The sequence below is a fragment of the Mustela nivalis genome (assembly GCF_964662115.1).
Source record: "Mustela nivalis genome assembly, chromosome: 15".
Lineage (NCBI taxonomy): Eukaryota > Metazoa > Chordata > Mammalia > Carnivora > Mustelidae > Mustela > Mustela nivalis.
In genome coordinates, this window is record NC_139034.1 from 22327255 (window position 1) to 22347850 (window position 20596).

The following is a 20596-nucleotide window of genomic DNA, read 5'->3' on the forward strand; positions in this document are numbered from 1 at the left end:
GGTATTTAGTAGCCATATGTCACTAGTAGCCACCGCATTGGACAGTGCAGCTCTGGAGGAAGCTGATGGTTTTCCTACTGGTAAATTTCACCGGCAGAGACAACTTCACTCTGCCAACTCAGTGACAGCATGACCCTGTTAGGCCCTAGTCTCATCGTCTCAATCTCATGTTAGGTTCATATTTTCCAGCTCTTCTCATTTTTCATTTGAGAAGGTTTAATTTTATTTCAGACATTTTATTATTACCAGACTGTGTATAGAATTATCACAGAACCTATAGTTGAAGTGAAGATGATGAACTTACCATTTCTTAGAAAATGGTAAGATGCCAGCTTTTTGAAAAAATCCATGAACACAATTTTGTAGGAAGAAAAAGGTAGTATCTTCTGAATTGAGCTGTGGAAAGTTTGAATGAATATAAATACTTTCTACTGAAGGAGAAAGCAAAGAAGACAAAATTCAAAAAAAAAAATTCATTTTAGTCGAGACATTTATGACCTGGTATCTCATCTGAATATCTACATGAAGAGTTTTTCTTTAAGCTCCAACTCAACCACTGAGTAGCAGGGTAAATTTGGATAATTGCCAGAAATGCCCTGAACCTTAGTTTCTCCATTTATCTCTGGAGAACTTATTTCATATATTCCAAAATATTTTCTAAAGTCATGTGATAACATTAATCAAACAAAGTTCATTGTAATAGATTGTGAAATAATTAGAATAATATATTTGAAATTGCATTTAAGGGGATTTATAGAAGGCAATTTCTAAATGTAAATTACAGGGAGGTCTGAATTTTGTAGAATATAAGACAAAAAAATTGCAATAAAGCTAAACTGAAGAAAATAATTTTACAGATAAATTCTGCTTTTTAAATTCAGCTTTTTAAAAATTTAAGTCATTGTAAACATATTGATAGGGTCACACAGACGGTTTTTGCTTAGCTGATTTTTAAGGGTTCTTTCTAAACTCTTCTGCTACAAACACAATTCATGATAACTAAGAATGGACAGATTTCAGGGCTTGATGCCTACTCTTCAACCAAAAGTCATGGGACTGGACAGTCATTCATTCCATTAAATTCCAGAATTGGTAAGGATTACTAATATTAGAAGAGTGCATTTTTATATCACTGGTTATTCCTTCTATACTAATTGGAAAATTGACTGCTTCTTTGAGAATAATATGAGATTTTTCCTTTCTTTACACCTCAAAGGTTATCCAAGATATTTCATTGTTTGGATTTGTGTGTTCAATTGCTAAAGTATGTTGAGTTGCTATCTAGGTCAAGGCAAGAAAATGGGTATGCTTTTGCAATATTTTAATTACCAGCTGATAAATAAATTATCTAATTTAAGAAAATTTGATATACAAATATCCAACTTATGAAATAGTTACATTCCGAGGATGATTATCACTTTGAAAAATAATTCATCATTTTACAAAATAATTCACTACCATTTTTTTCTTTTTTTACATAGCCAGTTTCCCTACTGAAGTTAATACAGAATTATTTACACAGATATTTTCAGAAATACATCTGTTGCAAATGGTGAAGTACATCTTCATAGCATTTTCTCTTGTAAATGGGTTTTCCAAAATAGGTGATAAATGAAGTGCTATTCTATTAAACTATTCTATTAAAGTTAAACTGAATTTTTTAGACATTCCTCCACCTAACCCTGGCAATAAATAAGTAAAGATTAGCAACAAATAACAAGGTCAAAATGATGTGAAACATAGGAACAGTATTTATACAAATGAAGGTGCAATGTCAAACCTCTCTTTGGTGTTTAGGAATTTATGTTAATAGAAATATGAATGGAAATGAAAAGAGACCCCAAATTACTCATTTAAAGACCTCAAAAAATATCATCCTTCTATTTTGCAATCTGCTGTTTATGTTTTCTTATTCTTTCCCTACTCTTCATCTTCATTAATGCTACTTAATATCACCTTCTATTCAGAACAATGTTCAATCCTAGGACATATTATACTAACAATATTTGATATTTTGTTTAAACTTATAAACGCATCTGTCAGTGACATCTGAGGGTTGTTAAAAACCATCATTTTCAGAACATGAGAAGGAGGGGGTTACTGGCTCCAAGTAAATCTCTCTGCCATCACCATGTTTCCCTGTAAAATATCAGCACCCTAATCCCTGATAGAAATAAATCCCTGGGAACATATTTTGTTGTTGTTGCTTTTATTGTCAGTGGTGGTATTTGAAGGAACAGAGGACATTTGAAATTAAATTCTGGAAATTATGTATAATGATGATGTATATGATTTTTACTTTAGAAATAACAGTATTAATAACAAAAGCAGCAAAACAGAATCATTGGAAAACACTGCAAGTATTGAGAATAGGTCTGTGTTCCCTTACTACCGAATGTCTGTCTGACTTAGAACAGTTTGGGTGTTTTGTTATCCCCAGGGCTTATTGTGAGTCCTAACATATTTGAGATAAATGTGCGCTTGAGGCAGTAAGAACAGGCATTAGCCCTATTGTTTCTCCAAACCTACCAGACCCATTTCCCTATCCTGAGGACAAAACCAGATTTAGGAAAGAGTAGTATCTCAGTGCCTCTGGGTTGTAGCTTATTTGAAAACTGAAATCTAGTACTTCCAGTTGAATTCTGATGTCTCCTACCAAATATGTATTTTAAATCTACTAACTTCTATAATACGATTGAGTCTAAAAAAATCACATGTATCTTTAATTTTTTGCGCTCCTCTTGCTTTACAAGAGGGAACACAGATTTATGGAATTTACCAAGCTCTTTCTCTCTCGTAATACGTCCTTTCAGAAGCAGCAACAGTAACCCCTATAAGTGGACATTTTTGCTTGGTCTGTTTATGTTCTGAGAGGGAGTACATATTGTAATTAAGGGTATGGCCCTGGAGGACCCATCATAGCTCCATCATTAGCTGTGCACCTTTACCCAATTAGTACTTGCCTCGCTTTCATCATCTATAAAGTGGGGATAAGAATAGGAGCTCCTTCAGTGAGTAGTTGTGAGTAGTACATAGATGTTGATTCTTGCACTGCGTATAGGACAGTGGATGGCACTGTTACTGATGTTATTCCTTATTTTCCATGTATGGTAATCAGAAACTATGCAATTTGGGGTCAATGCTAAATCATGTACAATTTGTCTAGTCCATGGAGGGAGTTTCTGAAGTAAAACGAACTCAGCATTTTTCTAATGATTTGAAATACATGCTAATTGTATGCGGTGAAGGAACTTCTGTTTCCATGGTGGCTTATATAGACACAAGTTATATAACTTAAACTTTATGAAGTCTCCAGTGCCTTTTTATATCAGGTAAAAATACTTTATTTTTAGTGATTCGTGAATGAGTGTAATATAATCTAGATTACCTTTAAAACAATAGAAAAAATAAGTAATTAAGAATGTTGTCCCTCTGGGGAAAGCTTTACATTTGTATCTACTGCTAAAATTAATAATGATTTTGGGTGAGTTTAATTTTAGAGAAAAATATACCAGCCACTGGGAGAAAGATGAGGAAACCATGAGGATTTTGTACTTCTTTTGAATTCACAACAATGTCACACTGATTGAAAATACAATTTAAATTTACTTAGATTTAGAGTTTAGAATGAATTTATTTTCATCTGGATATTATGAGAATGAAATCATTTTGCTTTGTTTAAGGTGCATTAACTATTCTAATTTACTGTTATTCTTTTCTAGCACTGAGAAGCTTTGCCATGTTTTGAAATTCTGTTATTCATAAAGCCTGGTATTTATAATGACTAGCAATTGAACCCAAAAAAGGTCATTAAAAAAAACTTGAAATAAAACTTTTGTCTTGACAAAATTTCATTTAAAATCATCAATTGTCAGTACTTATGAAGACAAATATTTATTTTACTTACTGAAAGGAAAAATTGGGCCATCAAAAACTCCAAAGTACACCTGACTTCCGTTTTAAGAGGGAGTTTAATCCTGACTCCATGAGTAGAGGGCTTGCTTACTTTAATTTGTGCTATGAGAAATAATTTGTTAATATTTGTGTATTAAAGCCACACTATAAGGCTGTCTGAAAAGTCCTTGATGAGTAACCATCTCTGAAGACCCTAAAAAATTATGAAAAAGCTCGAATAGTTCAGCTACATTGTTTTTTGCATATAAAAATATCTATCATAGGAGTCAACTACCACATGAATAAGTTGCGTTTGTTTTAGTTGAAAAAGAGAGCTAAAAATTTCCTGTGGATTATTGCAACATTACAAGAATACACGGTGCATTTATTAACGACAACCAAAAACATGGGTAAAACAAATTGTGAAAGCAAAAGCTGGTTACAAAACCAGGGTTTCTGATCGCCTTTGCCTCAGTTAAACATGTTACGCATTACTATGCCACAGTTGATAAATGATATAAAGTGTTAGTTAGCTTTTGCTAATTCTCCCCCTCCCCAGAGCACTAGGGAACATATCTATATGCATGACCAACGCTTCCTCCTTCAAGTGTCACAATCTGGTGGTCACGTAATCCTCATGGCTGGCTGTGTCGGTGAGGTTTCCGTCATAGTCTATGCTAGAGTCTTCTTCCTTCTCATGCTTCTCCTTTGGTATGATTGGGACCGTGTCCTCCACCACCACCTTCTCCGACTTGAAGGAACACACTCTCTTGCCCACCTGTAAGCCCAGGGAGTCCGTATTCCGTTCTCGGTGGTCTACTAATATACACTGTTCACTGAGACCCGGGATGTTCAAGTCCCCCCGGGAAGCCAACCCTCGAGATTCCAGTTGAATACTCCTCTCCATTGGTCTTTCGGCCTGTTGACGAGTGACCTCTTCTGAAACAGAGAAGATTTGGTTTGCATTTTGCTCAGCAGCGTTCTGTTTGGATCGTCTGTGAAATAGCCCGAAGTTTTTGATATCGGTCACAAAATTCACTTTTCTCTGCTTCTCCCTGGGGGGCTCCTGCATCACCAGGGCCGAGCCGTTGCTTATGTTGTGTCGCTCGGAGGCAATGGCAGCGGATCGCGGGTGGATCAGCGTGGTTAAGTCGAAGAGGCTGAAGTTCTTTCGCTTGTCCCTGCCGCTGCCCTCGTTATCGCTCTTCTCATCCGAGTCGGCCGAATTGGAGGACTCCTTCGTGGCCTGAGCCGCCTGTACTGTGGACAGTTTGCTACCTCGTAGCAACCCCAGGACTTCAAAGCGGAAACTGGAAATGTCTTGTTTTAGTTCCTAGGTGGGATGTAAAATGACGAAATTAGCTTAGGATCTAAGCAAATAGACATCAGGAACCATCATGAGCGCGCTTCGCACAGGGTTCTGTTGTGTTTTCACTCATTTTTAAGAGCGAGGATTCCGCTCTGCTGCGATTGTCTCCCTGGTACTGGAGTCATTTTGCTTCCTGCTAATTTCCCGGTTGGAGTTCTGTAGTAATGTGGAGACTCCCTGAGCTCATGCAAAAAGAAACAAGGGTATGTTGGATTTGTGGGGGCCTGCAGCTTCAAACGCTTCCTCTCCAAAAGCTTCATCTGCTTTCAAGGCACCTCTTGTTCTCTCAGGGATGCATTTTTTAAAAAGATTTTTAATATTAGCACATTTTTTTTTTTTTTTTTTGTCCCAAAGGCTATCTAAAACAAAATACTTACAGTGCTGCTGCCCTTCTACGAGCTGACAGTTACCTTCAATAGTTTGCCACCTTGGAACTGAATTTATCTCAGCATCTGGGTGAGCTACTAAATCTCACGAATTGCTTCAAATCAGATAACATGTCTTAGATTCATCCTTTACTTTTAAATTTTTTTTTTTTTTTTTTTTTTTTTTGGACAACTGAATTCTCAATAGTCCTAATCTTTTCAGACAACTGAATGCTCAGCCCTAACCTGACTGTGGCCTTCCTGGTGGCCTCCTGCCTCCAGCCAATCTCCCAACACACCATGAATCATTCAACTACAAAATTTGGATGTTGTGGCAGCAAAGAATATTTCGGATCCTGGACAACTTCCAACCTGTGCTTTACATTTTGCAGTTCATCAACCTTTTTACCAAAGCAGCTGCTTATCTCTATTCTCTTGTGAGACCTGTTGCTTTTCACTGTTAAAGAGTCTTCTGGAGGGTTCTTTACTTGTTTTTGCCTCTATGACCTTACTGACTTCGCTCATTCTTCTAAAACCTCTAAGAACTCAGGCAGAATAGCAAAGGTATTTTATACACATGTGCAAGCATATATACATTACATGTATTCCACCTCTCTCTTCTGATAAAATTAAATAAAAAAATAAATAAAAAGGGAGAAAGACTAAGTGTGTAAGCTACACTTAGGCGCAAACCTTGAATTTTCTACTACCAAAGCTGTGCAGAGCACAAACACGGTTTTCCTTGTTGCTTTTAGCTTCTTAGCTAAATGTTTCAGGTTCAGAAATCAGATTGAAATTTCAAAAACTAAAGCTCACTCATTAGAGTGCTGGTAGGATCAGCAAGTCCAAATACCGCTGGACTCTGGGGTTTTCTCTGCCTCCAAGTATAAGTGCCTTCCATATTTCAGATTAAATGTGCTCAAAAACAATATATTTTGAAAAGAAATTTCACCCCTTTTTTTCTTCTTAATAGTTAAACAGCCTTGAATTTAAAAGTAAGAAGGGGCGCCTGGGTGGCTCGGTCAGTCAAGCGCCTGGCTCTTGATTTCAGCTCAGGTCATGATCTCAGAGTCATAGGATCGACCCCTATGTTGGGCTCTGCTCTCAGTGCAGGGAGTCTGCTTGAGATTTTCTCTCTCTCCCTCTGCATTCCGTTCTCATTCTTTCTCTCTAAAATCTTAGAAGGAGGTGGAGCAGCGACAGGAGGGGGAGACAACACATGGGCTTGCTAGAAGACATGGCTGAGTTTCCAGCTCTGATTTTAAATGTGCTGTGTCTGGCTCCACGCTCTGCGGAACCCGCCTCCTGGTGATGAGGATGAAAATGATTACCTTAAAGTTCTCTTCAGTCAGCCCTTCTTCAGTTTTGGCATCTCTGATCATTGCAGCAACGTATCGCTTTACCAGGTTCCTCATAACCTCCTGAGGTATGTCAAAACACAAGAATTGATATTCAGTGCAAAAATATGATTTTTCTCTTGAGTCAGTTCTGAAGAGGAGCAATAGTTTATTTTAAGGCAAATTTCAAGATACAATAGAATAACTTACTTGATATTGGTGATGTCTTCTCAAATTATCAGCAGCTCGCCTCTGAAAAGGAAAGAGGCATTGACTTTTCAGTTAGAGTTATATATTACCATTTTGGAAAATAATTCATTGTTCTTTTAATTGAGATTATATTTATCCTCACTTCTCCAAAGTGAAAATTTTACTAGACAATGAACAATAGCTAAAGAGTGCTTCACATGAATCAAAAGAATGAATGGACCAAAGCAACGAAGTGCAAGGTTATAATCTCTACAGCAATTAACATATAGACCAAGTTAACAATGATGGGAATGTTGTACTTTTAATAGAAGGTGACAGAGAATTAGATAATCATAGCTGATATGTACTCCAAATTACTTGAAGTAATCTAAGAGACACAGATGAGACATATCAAATTAAAAATAAGAGAAATATCAAATAAAAAAATTCTGTAGAGTAAAAAGCTCATATTATTACAATATGGGGGTCTTCATAAATATCAGTGTAGCAAGCTTCAGAATTTAGCTATGATATGCAACATGTAATCAGAAACAATGTTAGACCACTAAACCCCCCAACATTAATTTCAATCAGATGTACATTAAAAGGGACTTGCTGCTTTAATTAGGTGGTTGGGTTTAACAAAAAAATAAAAAGTTCTGCTCAAACATCGGGCTCATAAATTCATCATTTTAAAAAATGAATGTCTCAGCTGTCATTTTGAAAAGATCAGAATGGTTTGGGAGTGCAGCTAGAGTTAGTACAGAGGAGTGATTCTGGAGTGCAGAACAAAGAGAAAGGATGTTTAATGACTAAAAAAGAGTCCATAATAAATTGAGTTAAATAATAAACGGCACTAAAATTATATAATTGCAGATTTCATGGGTATTCTGAAGATACTAGAAAAAAAAGCTTCATAATTCCCATTTTGTGCATGTTGAATAAATATCAGTATTGATTCTTAAGGAAGAAAACTGACCTAATTAAAATAAAAAATATTTCTGTAGTAAAGGAATGAATTTGGTAGATTGTGAGAAAGCAAAAAGATAATGTATCTAGAGTTTAAATAAATCTTTTGATCTTATTCCTTACTAAATACTTAATCATAGGCTGATAAAATGGAATTTTAAAAAGAGTTGTGAATACATCACTGTGAAATAACATTAGGGAAAAAAAATCAAACAAGACAAAAGAAACTTTTTTGTCTCTTTAGGGAAATAGGGAAAAATGGCTTTTCCACTGGCTGGCCAGGAGAATAGACTTGTGTTTCATGATTATTAGTGACTTTTAGGAACAGCTGAGATAATGCTTAACTTCCTAAAAGCCACTAATTATTTACCATTCAGTTTTACACAAATCTTAAACAAATTTTCAATATGGTATTTTGGTATTATGGTATTCATTAAGAGATTGGAAAGTTTGAAACTTACTACAAAATTAGAGTATCTTGGAAAAAAGAAAGCATGGGAATTTTATGACCGAGCCACAAGATGGAGGTATATGACTCCTATTGAGACATAGCTCAGCTGAAATTCAAGACAAAAAACACTCTGTAAGGACACAGGCCTTCCAGATCTCCTTAAAGTTACTTCAGGGGGACAGAAATACTAAAACAAGCTATATACCAAGTTCTTTAACACTATCACTATAAATATTGTACAGGATACCCATATTCCACAATTAAGTAGATAGAAACTCTGAATTTAGTATAGAATTTAATCAACTCCAGTTTGATTACTTTGGGCTTCTTCTCTTGCATTTTGTTACCCTGTTTTGATCAAAAAGCCAATAAAAAGTAGTCAGCAGAGAGCAGCTTGAAGTCAAGATTTAACTTTAAATTTCCTTAATGCAAAATTAAAGCTAAAAATGACAGAATCAGAAAATTACAAGTAACAAGTGAAAATCATCATGATGCATTTTAGTATTGATAAGAGCACAGACTGTCTTTTTTTCAGTAGAACCTGCTCATAAACACATTTAAATTTTTTAAAACAAATATAAGAAGATCAAAGATTATATTTTGAAAACTAATCTGAGATTGATTTTTTTTAGGGATTTTTTTTTTTTTTTTTTTTTTTTTTTTTTTTTTAAAGAAGCAAAATAGACTGACAGAGAGAACATAGAAAAAATCTCCTATGATTACTTTCAGGAGCTATTCCTATCCCTATCCCAGATTTAAGCATGAATTAATATAGTTAATTGTTTTTGCCAGACAGTGTTCTTACACATCTACATAGTAATACTGCACAAATATCTGTATTCTTGTGACATTATATCAGCCAACCGAACTCCAGTATCCTAGGAAAATAAGAACCGATAAAGCTAATCCTATTCTGGATAACGAAAACAGAAGTGAATGCAATAAATTCACCAAATGATGACCACTAAAGTATGCAGTTCAGATATCTCTCCTGTCTATGCAATCTCTCCTTTTCTGGTTAGCACCGCAGAACTGATTCCTATCGACCACTACTATGATGCCCACCTGTCTCTACTTTCTTACTATCTGGGAGGTGGTGGGGTGTCACTTTAAGAACATGTACTTAGGTGTCACTTTCAAACATGTGTTTGAAAGTGACTGATTGAAAGTGACTGAGTCTAAACAAGGAATTATCTCTGAGGTCCTCTCCCATTCCCATTTTTTATTTTGCTATGTAAAGTTAAATGCACCAGATGATTTTGAAGACTGAATGAGATAAGAGATTTAAGACATCTATCACTAATGTTAACTAACTAGTCCCCATCCTCTTTCCATTTTTCCCCTTTTCACTTAATAACATGATTTAGTGCAGTTTTAAAAAAATATTCTTGAGCCATAAAACCTGTGAATAATTTGACACATATCAGGATTACCCCAGAGGAAGTAAAAGAAGATGTAATTGTCCCTCTTTGTGTGATTTGCTTGACATTTCAGGCTTGAGGGCAGCATTTTATTTAGCTAAAGAGTTGAATGCTTTTAACCTAGGCAATAGAGGTGTGGAAGTAAGAAATTTGTATTTAAATAATAGTGTGAGGGGAGGCTTTTAGTAAACATGGATAGATGTAATGCAAATTCTGTAGGTATTTTTGTTTTATTAAAACTCTTTTTAGAGCAATTTAAGGTTCACAGCAAATTTGAGTGGAAGGTACAGAGATTTCCCACATACTCCCCACACATGCAGCCTCTCCCATGATCGATGTCCCCAGCCAGAGTGGTCCACTGTTATAATTGATGAGTGATTATCAACCAGAGACCATAGTTTACATTACCGTTTATTCCTGGTCTTGTATACTTTTATGGGTTTGGACAAATGTATAACGACATGTATCCATTATTATATTCTAATACAGAGTATTTTAACTACCCTAAAATTCTTCTGTTCTTTGCTTATTTATCCCTTCCTCCTCTGCCCCCACAACCTCAACCTCTGACAACCACTCATATTTTTATTGTCTTCATAATTTTGCCTCTTCCAGAATATTATATATTTGGAATCATACAGTATGTGGCTTTTTCAGATTGGCCGCTTAAACTTGATAATATATATTTAGGTTTCTCTATGTTTTTGCATGCCTTGGTAGTTCATTTACTTTTATCACTGAATAAATAATATTCAATTATCTGGATGTACCATAACTTATTTATCCATTCACCTACTGAGCTACATCTTGGCTGCTTCCAAGTTTGGGCAATTATGAATAAAGCTGCTATAAACATCCTTGTGCAGGATTTTGTATGGACATATGTTTTCAACTCCTTTGAGTAAATGCCAACGAGTGCGATTGCTGGATTGCATGGTAAGAATATATTTAGTTTTGTAGGGAACCATCAAACTGTCTTCCAAAGCAACTTACCCTTTTGCATTCCCACCAGCAATGAATGAGTGTTCCTGTTGCTTCACATCCATACTAGCATCTGGTGGTGCCAGTGTTCCAGTTTTTAGCCAATTTAATAAGTGAATAACTCTAGTCAGTTATCTTTTTTGAGGTCCCAAAAGTGTTTTGAATATCCCTGCATGATATTGGATTTTTGCTGTGACCTCTGTGAATCTTCCTTTGTGGGTTCCTTTTTCACGAATCTTAGCTTGTGGGGCCAATTTAAGATGTATTTATTAGGTGGTTATCATTCATGGTAGAAGCTGCAAGAACCCAGAGATGAATAAAACATACTTTTTGCCCTTAAATGGCTTATAGTCTACTAGGTAGGATGCCAAGAATGTCTAGAGATGAAGACAAAAAACAAAAAAAACAAACAAAAGACAAGCAAAACCATGGGGAGTGCCTTAAGAATGTGTTTTGAGTACAGGGAAACAAAAAGTAGTATTGGGCTAAGGAAAGAACCAGCAGCAGCCTTCAAACAGGGAACAGGATTTTAGATTGGACTTGAAAGAATCATGGGACTTTGACAGAAGCACAGACATTCAGAAGACAGGAATACGGTCAGCAATATGCTGGTGCTGGAGGGTGAGAAACGTGTTAGGGCGATTTCCACCAGTACAGTTGTGATGTGCTCTGATAATCAGGATATAGGGATTAGCTCTTGTTGGAAAGTTAGCATGGGTTCTTTATGCAGAATCTCAGAAAGCACAATGAATTCAGTGGTTGGTAGGCACCTGGGGTTTTGACAAATTGAGTGATATGTGATAAAAGTGGAACTTCTATGATAATCATGTGGCAGCAGTACTGGGTAGGAAAGAGGAATATGGAGAATCAGTACATAAGACATCAGTTGGGATGCTGGTACAGAATATGATGGAAGGGTAGAATGGGTGTGAGCTGAACCGGTGTTGGTGTGAATGAAAAGGAAGAGAAACAAGGGTCACAACAGGATGAGAATGTGGAGAGGGAACAGAAGCCCTGGGGGACTTGGCAGCTGGAATGAGTTTATGAAGACAAAAATTTTTAGTCTAGCTGCTGAGATGTTGGTAGTATTAAAAAATAACAAAGAATTCCACTTTGGTGATTCTGACAGAGGACATTAAAGTAGCAATACCATTGTCTATTTTGGATTTTGGGGGAAGGTTAAGACTAAAGGAAAAGATTCGAAGAGTATATGCCCAGATGCAATAGTGTATCCAACCACAAATCCATGTTTCTCGGGATTAACACAGGAAAACTACTGTGGACAATACAATCATTGATAATTTGTAAATGTTTCTATTAAGAATGCATATAATGGCCTTTTTCTTTTTTTAATTAGCTTTCTTAGGCTAAAATTAATTTAATTGTCTAATTTCCCAGGATCTACCAAAGGCCAAGGGAAATCAGACTGGCTTTTAAATTTCGATAAAGATCTATTGTTTATTAGAACCAAACCCCCAGGGGCACCTGGGTGGCTCAGTGAGTTAAGCATCCAACTCTTGATTTTGGCTAGGTCATGATCTCTGTGTCATTAGATCAAGACCTGTGTTGGACTCCATGTGGGGTGTGGAGCCTGCATAAGAGTTTCTCTCTCCCTATCTCCCTCTTCCTCTGCCCTTCCTTGCCAAAACAAAACAAAACCCAAAACCAAAACCCCCAAAGGGTTCTAGTCTCATTGCCTCATTTATAAGTAAGGCCCACAGAGCTGAGTCAGTTGAGTGAGTAACTACAATACCACAGTGTTCTCATGGCAGTGCCAGTTCTATATCACTAGAACTGACTCTTTACACTTTGCTCTTTCTATCAAGTACTGTCAAGTAGATACTTAGAAACATTTGAATACACCTACTATGTATTCTATGATTTTTGCCTCCTTCTCCCAAAACATCTTAACTTGAGGGTCAGCACAGTTAAATACCGGATCCATATTTCTTTGAATAAAAATGAGTAAGCACAGATGCATATGCTATATGTTGTATTAGTTTCTTAGGCATGACATACCATAAACTGTGTGGCTCAAACAACAGAAATTTATTGTCTCATGGTTCTGGAGGCAAGAAGTCTCAAATGAAGATGTTGGCAGGGAACTATTCCTCTGAGACTGAGGCTAGAATCCTTCCCTTCTTCTTCCTAGCTTCTCATGGTGACTCTCCATCCTTGGTGTTCCTTGCTTTGCAACTGCATAATCCCATTCTCTGCCTCTGTCTTTACAAGGAGATCTCCTTGTGTCTCGGTGTCTTCACGAGATCATGTTTTTATATGGAATCCACTTCCTTAATAATCTTTCTGAACCCAATTACATCAGCAATGACCCTATTTCCACATAAGGTCATATTCTGAGGTACTGGAATTTAAGACTTCAAAGTATTTTTGGGGGGGACACAATTCAATCCATAATATATGTACTCTTTGCAGTAAACATAGTGATAATTTTTGTCAGTTGGTGACATTATTAAGTATTATACAGTGGAACTACCATCAACAATGGTAGCTCTCTTTTTGTCATGGAAAGATCACTTGACTTTCGTAGGCATTTACTCTCACAGGGGAAGGTCTTACATCCTGTAATCATCACTGGAAATGATCGAGAACAGAACTGACCAATTTGTGTTAAAAAAAATAATGTAATATTTTGGAGAAAGATGTGCATTTTAAGTTAGCAGTTTTCTTTGCAAATTATGTCTGAAATCTAGCAGCGTGTGCAGAATGTTCCTTGGCAGGATGGCTTGTGCTCAGGCGCCCAAGGCACACGTGTGTGCCACATCGGTGTACCTCAGATTTTGCAGGTTCCTTTGATTTTGGGGGACAAGGTAAAGGCAGTATGTGTGTGGATCACAGAACTAATGATAAAGGAAAAGACCAAAGGAACTTCTGCTGCTGCAAGGGAACTCCACATTTCCATAGAAGTGTCATGCGGCCTTAGAGCATCACAGGTTTTGCTACTGGGAAAGAAAGGGATCTGGGGAATCGGCTGTGACATGTCTCGCTCTTTATCTCCCACTGTCTGCAGGTCCACCACGTGGAGTGTCGGGCACATTTCCCCCTTTCCCGAGCTGGTTCCCTGCAGTCCATCGTCAGTGCGTGGCTCTCTCATTTCCTCTCGGGTTTTGGTCTATCACTGACTTTGAGCCCATGAATTATGCCTTTTATCCTTCGCTTTGCTTGGGGAATCCCTTAGGGGCTGAAGCTTGCTGTGCTCTTCTCCTTTTAAAAATGAGGAAAAAGGCAAGGGGCCGTTCCAAGATGCGATCCCTTTTTGAAAACTGCAATTTGGCTCATTTACAGGTAGAGCTATGTATTGTTTTCTAGAAGCACACTTTTTAAGCATATAAAAACAAATGTTATAAAATGCTTGAACATTGCCTTGTCAAGACAAATATTCAGGGTTTCGCTCTTGAAACATCAAGAACATCACGCAATGCATTCTTCCACATCCCTTCTTAGGAAAGTAAACTTAAATAAAGCCCCACCCAGCCAGCAAATTTTACAGACGTAAATTAGGGGTTGGGACATACTCATGGATGAATACTATCATATCCATAAGATTTGTTGTTAGACCTACTGGAAGCCATGAAGATTAAGGAACAATGCATTTTGATAAAATAGCACTAAAAATACAGTCTGAAAAACATGTACCATTAGAATTTTCCTCTGGTGATGCTAGCTGGTGTTAATCCATTCACTGTTTCTAATTCTCTGGCAGTGGCTTCACTGAGTGTTTGTCTGTGGCAACTGGTCATACATGGGTGTTCCATCTGAGGTCCCAGAGCTGAGTGATGCTAAATGACCCTAAGACGTGGTGTTTCATGTTTTCCTCCCTATCCTGTGCTCAGGAGAAAATCAGAAAGTGGAAAATATGAATCTAAGGAAGTTAAAATCATTTGTTATCATTTTGTCCAAAGACCTCACATTTTTTAGTTCAGCATATGGATCTATACCTTAAACATTCTATTTTAGAAAACTGGTCTATGGCATTGAAATGTTTCATATCAATTAAACATTTTGGCATTAATATATTTTTACTTAAAATAATCTGGGCCTTGGGGCGCCTGGGTGGCTCAGTGGATTAAGCCGCTGCCTTCGGCTCAGGTCATGATCTCAGTGTCCTGGGATCGAGCCCCGCATCGGGCTCTTTGCTCACCGGGAGCCTGCTTCTCTCTCTCTCTCTCTCTGCCTGACTCTCCACCGACTTGTGATCTCTCTGTCAAATAAATAAATAAAATCTTTAAAAAAAAAAAATAATAATAATAATCTGGGCCTCTTGAGCAACAAGTGCAAATGTTGATTTTGTTTTCATTTAAAAAGCTGTGCTAGATACCAGTGGTTTCTTTAGCAGGAGTTTCTAATTAAAGTTACAAGGAAATGCTTGTTAAAATAGAAATTCCTGATAATTTCTAGCACGTGTTAAAGTCTAAGAATGAGTGTTTTAATATGGAGAAAGGTATTGGCTGATAAAATGGTGTTAAGCTAAAAATTAGACAAGTAGTAATATTAAAAATCAAAAGCTACAACATGTTTCTTATTTTACTGACCTCTCACTAGGCTGCCCATTTGGTGGGATGTTCATAATTTCCCAGGGACAAGCCATTTCTCAATAATGAGTTTGCTTCCTACAACAAAGGTTTTGTTCAATAAAGCATTTCTGCTTCATTTATGTTTTCCCCGTAAAGCATTCCAAATGAAAGGTTAATTTATCTGGAACTCCCAATCACCCCTAAAACGAAGTCCGAAGTTAAAAAAAAAAAAAAAAAAAAAGTTAATGAGTTTTCAGGGCGAGCTGTATCAGTATTACCCGGAAGCCATAAATAGCCAGATAAGATCACCAATGATGGGCTCCTGGAGAGTGGCCAGTGCAGCCACCCTGAAGAGCCTTGGTCTGCCTGGTCCTGTGCAGGGAATGAGTTGCCTCAAAGAGTGTATGAACTCTACCTCCAGCTTAGCTTCAATTTTCTGCGTCACAAATGTTTTCTAAATATAAACTAGTTGAGAAGCAAACAGAAGGTAAGCCAGCCTGTGAAACAAGGGCTTTGAGATACAGGAATCTGAGAGCAGCTGAGGACAATGGCAGGATCTGCATAAGCTATTGAGAAAAATGAAAGGACGAATACACAACGTGGAAGGTATCGTTGCATCGTTATTAGATTTTTCAGGAATCACGAGAATGATGGAAAACACACTGGTTTGGGGAACAAAAGACCCAGGTCACTCCCACGCACTGTCACCAAGGGATCCTAAAACACTAGGCAAGGTAAATACTCTCTCTTTGAGAGGAAATAGTTGAGTTAAATGATTTCTAAGGTCCCTTTGAAGTGTAATGTGATATTCGAAGCTTAGAAGGACAGTACAGTGACTGTCATTGGTACCTCAAAGTCATCTTTTAATTAATGGAAATGTGTATATCTCCTTGTCTTTGTTTTTCTACACCAAAGAACGGCCAAGAGGATCAACCAAATTGAAATGAATTCACAGAAAAACCAATTACTTTTTGACATTATTTTTTCATTGAACTCTTCAATGGATATATTACCCAACCTCCTTAATTTACTTTTCTTTATCTTGTATTTTTCTTTATAAATAATACATGTTATTTTTTCCATCTAAAATCTAAATGTATAAAACTCAACTACAAGTATGCAAACCAAAATATTATGTCCTTCCTATTCTGGAAATGCAGTCTAGACAAAAAGTCAATTTATAGGATTGAGTTTGATTAGGCTGGTGCTTCCCCAAACCCTTAGTATGGTGAAGAAGTGCCAAGATTGAGTGTGGGACGAAGATAGGGAACAGAGACATGACTCACAATATTTATTTAGTTTGTCATAAATTCCCAAAGCATAAAAATATCCATTACAAAAGGTTAATAAGCTATACATGGCTAAGGAAAGAGGAATGGTTTGAGGTCACTCAGTTAATTGGGAATTCTTTTTCTGTGCATCAGCTTGGATCAAAATATTCAAAGAGACTTAAAAAGAAATTTGGATAGAAAAGAAATGTATAGAAAAGAAAGCTTCTTAACTTGTACCTTTTACCCTCTCCCTCTGAAAGGTGTGAATCACTGCTTTAATAGGAAATCCCAAATGAATGTTAAGCCCTTCTTTGCATCTAAGAAGTGATGGTAACATATTCCTAACAATGCGTCAACAGTGGGAGGATTCTGGAGGTTGTGTGGGGGAACTTGGAAGTCAAGTTCTTGAGTGGTTTTCTATTATTTCGTGGCAGCACAGATGGATCTTCTAAAATATTAGAGCAGGGCCTCATATCTTGGTTACAAGTTTTGTGGCATCTTAAAACCTAAGAGTCTCTCTCTTATTGCCTAAAATTAAATCATTACAGACAAATTTCTTTTGTGTACCACCTTTATTTTGGGGCCCATAAATTCTTTTGGAATCAAAATAGCTCCGATGAGAGATAGCATAGAACTGTACTAGCCACTGATGTCTTTTCAGAGATTGATTAAATAAAATTATTACGGATTTAAGAGTAAAATGTGAAAAAGGAGAACTATATTTTAATGTGGAAGAGAGTAAGCAGAGTTTGGCTTCTCTGAAATCTTTTTTCTGTTTATCTCAAGGAAAACAATAATTATTGCTTCACTGTTGTCATACATCTTGCGTGTAACAATATTATAATGCTAAAATATTATATGACATGTACTAAGTAATATGTCCTCATATTTGTATCTCCTGTATGAGAAATGATGTCCTCAAGGATGGAAAGTATGCCTTTGTACCTACTCCCACCCCTCAGTGCCTGGCTGGCATGTGGAACACATGCAACAATTGCTTATTAAACCAAAGTCATTATATTTATTTTACAACCCTTTTAAAATAATCCAGACTTATTTTTTAATAGAAATCAAACATTGGAGGAAAATAATTTCACTCTTTTCTAAAGTTAGTGGTAAAATCTATTAATTAGTATAAGGATTATAGGCTAAATCTTCATCATAATTTAACTTTGGTTTCTAAGATCAGATATATGCCCAAACTTTAGTCCTCCAAGTTCATGGGGTAAGAATTTGTGCGCAAGAATATAACTGTATCTCCTAACCACCTCTCTATTTGCTATACGCTCTTGCCAATCAATTTCACTTTAGAATTTGAAATGTTACTGACAAGACAGCAAAATCAATACCACTGTCCGTAGAGAAAGCCCCATTTGATGCTGATAATAATGCCTCGTAGCCAATGAGGTTAATGAGTGAGAAGGATCACTTAGCGCATAGCAAGCAGTCAAAAACCATATTAAATAAAATTAAAAACAAATTTAAAAACTTCAGTACGTTACTAGTATTACTTGGTGATTCTAATATAACGGTATATTAGAATACTTACAAAATACTTTCCCTGAGCAAGTCAAAATGACTAGTGAATGTCAGAGTGTGAATTTCCAAAGGATTACTGTGAGAACTTTAGAAAATAGTAAATTAAGTAAGGAAGAATGAAGAATAACTTGTCCCACGTCAGTGGTTTGGCTGGAACAAAGTCCTAAGTCCATGTCTCTTCTGATGGAATAGCTTGAACTCTTGGTTTCCAGCATGAAAAAATTTCCAAAGGAAGTTTAATCTTATGGTATAACAGGAGCGTGGCTCTGAGGGGTCCTAACATTTTTTAAAAATACAACCTCTTGGTATTTAAAATGACTGGGAGTAGAAGCAAAATGTTGAACAATTTGACATATTCTGAAATCACTGTACTTGAACATGATACAACATTTTCAAGTTATAATATCCATTTAATCCTTTAGTTGAGAAATTTTTGTCAAACATTATACGCTGGTAGGAGCCTATGTTAGGCACTAAGAATATAAGATGACTGACACAGCCCCCTTCCCTTACAATCCAGAGAGAGTAGTAGACAATGAGTAAGTAATGCCACAAATACCCTAAGGTTGCAGTTCTGAAACAGGCTAGAAATCAGGGTACTGAGAGGTAAGGTGTTAGTTCCCCCTCCATCACTCATGGGTCCAGGAGGGGCCTGTGTCAGGTGGGGCTCCTATTCAAATAACACTGATGGCCTTCACTGTAGGAAGCCATGTCTTAGGGTAGCTGTGTGATAAATGGTCACTAAAAACAATGAGGAAAAACAAAAAGGCTAAAAATGCAAAAATATCCAACAAGAAACACAAATATATTCAAATACACAATTAAGAAAAAAAGTAATACTAACATGCTGTGTTCTTACCCCTATTGTTCCAAAACTTTCAGGCTTTCTCCTCATCTTTTTCTTGCACAGGTGTGTCCATATCCATTTGATCAGGTACCAGAGAGACTTGGGGCTCGGGATGACATTGAAGGGAGTAGGCAGAGTACCACCTTCTTCAAAATAACTCATCCAAAGCTTTGTTCTAGCGAATTTCCATTCTATATCTGCATGGTCCTGAACGGGAGAATATGACAACAGCTGACAGGTTTCTTAATTATTAAGGTGATATAAACCTCACAGAGAGCTTATAACTTGACTTGGAGCAGCTCTTGGAACATTAATTAAATTGCTTATAAAATCAAGGCTGACTCCCAGTGATAGTCATCTAAACATTTCCGATGATGGTTTACCCTGGTAAAGAGTCAGCGCTCTTGTCAGGTTTTATCCTTCCTTCTTCCATGAAACAGACATCTAAAAGAATTCCGTGTTAAAGAGACTGCAGTGATCAGTTATGACTTGAAGATAAATTTTCCTTTCCTGCACTGTAGGCTTACATTAATTAGCTCAGCTGCACTAGATTCTGGCCACAAACAGGCCTTTCTGTCTTACCCAAGGCCTAGAATCCCTGTCTAGGTAACTGCCACCTGCATCGATGCTCATGGCTTAGCCTTCTAGTGTTTCTAAGAAAAGTCTTAGTTGATATGTTTCTGTGTGAAGAATTCCTGTCCGCCTTTAGGCAAGAGGCACAAATTCAGATAGAAGTTCCTCTAAAAAATGAAGAGTAAGGCCTCTGACACAGCATTGAACCCTGATATAAGCTTGTCCAAATGGTACCAGATAGGAGTGTGATTGGCGCCTGCCTAAAATGTATGTTCTAGGATTTCATTTTACATTTAAGGATTTTCGGATACATTTTAGGATTTCAAAATAGCTCATTTTAACCCATTAATATTAGAAAGAAGAACTCAGATTTTAGAGTAGAAGCATAAACTTAGACTGTGCTTCCCTCAAGTATTTCTAAATGGCTATGTGCTAATGAATATCTGTGTTGTGTATACATTTTTACTGAGCAATAGAGATGTTTTGTCTAGACACTGGACAGATTGTGCTTTCAACAGAAAGAGCATATCTAGAAAATGTGTGGCCCTCATTGTTGCTTAGCAAATGTTTGATGGGATTGACCGATCAATAGACAGAAGCAGAGAAGCTCCAATCTGCCCGCCCTCACCATTCTCCCCACTTCCTCTCCTTTATTTCTCCCACCTTCCCTAGCTTTCTTTCTAAACAAGCTTATAGATTCTGCAGTAATGAAAAAAGGTATTTATTGTTTGCTGTAGTCATGGAGAATGGGAGTCAGTAGATTTGGCTTAAGGTCATAAAAAGGCTGTCACTTTGATTAAAATGTTGGCCTGTGAGTAGATTCTGTTCCTTCCGATTCTCCTGGAGGCACAAATTAAG

The 20596-nt window shown here is 36.9% G+C and overlaps 1 protein-coding gene across 3 annotated transcripts in view; it reads right to left on the minus strand.

The window, feature by feature from the left end:
* Window positions 1-1304: 1304 nt before the first annotated feature.
* Window positions 1305-20596, minus strand: part of TRPC4 (transient receptor potential cation channel subfamily C member 4) — a 214278-nt gene continuing 194986 nt past the window's right edge. For 2 of the 3 annotated variants that reach the window (XM_082700394.1, XM_082700393.1), the window contains exons 8-11: window positions 19163-19372; window positions 7176-7217; window positions 6960-7049; window positions 1305-5227 (exon numbers count right to left, since the gene is read on the minus strand). In XM_082700394.1, coding sequence (XP_082556520.1) covers window positions 4505-5227; window positions 6960-7049; window positions 7176-7217; window positions 19163-19372 — 1065 coding nt within the window. In that variant the 3' untranslated portion in view covers window positions 1305-4504. The remainder of the gene's footprint in view (window positions 5228-6959; window positions 7050-7175; window positions 7218-19162; window positions 19373-20596) is intronic. The other variant, XM_082700395.1, reaches the window with a different exon arrangement.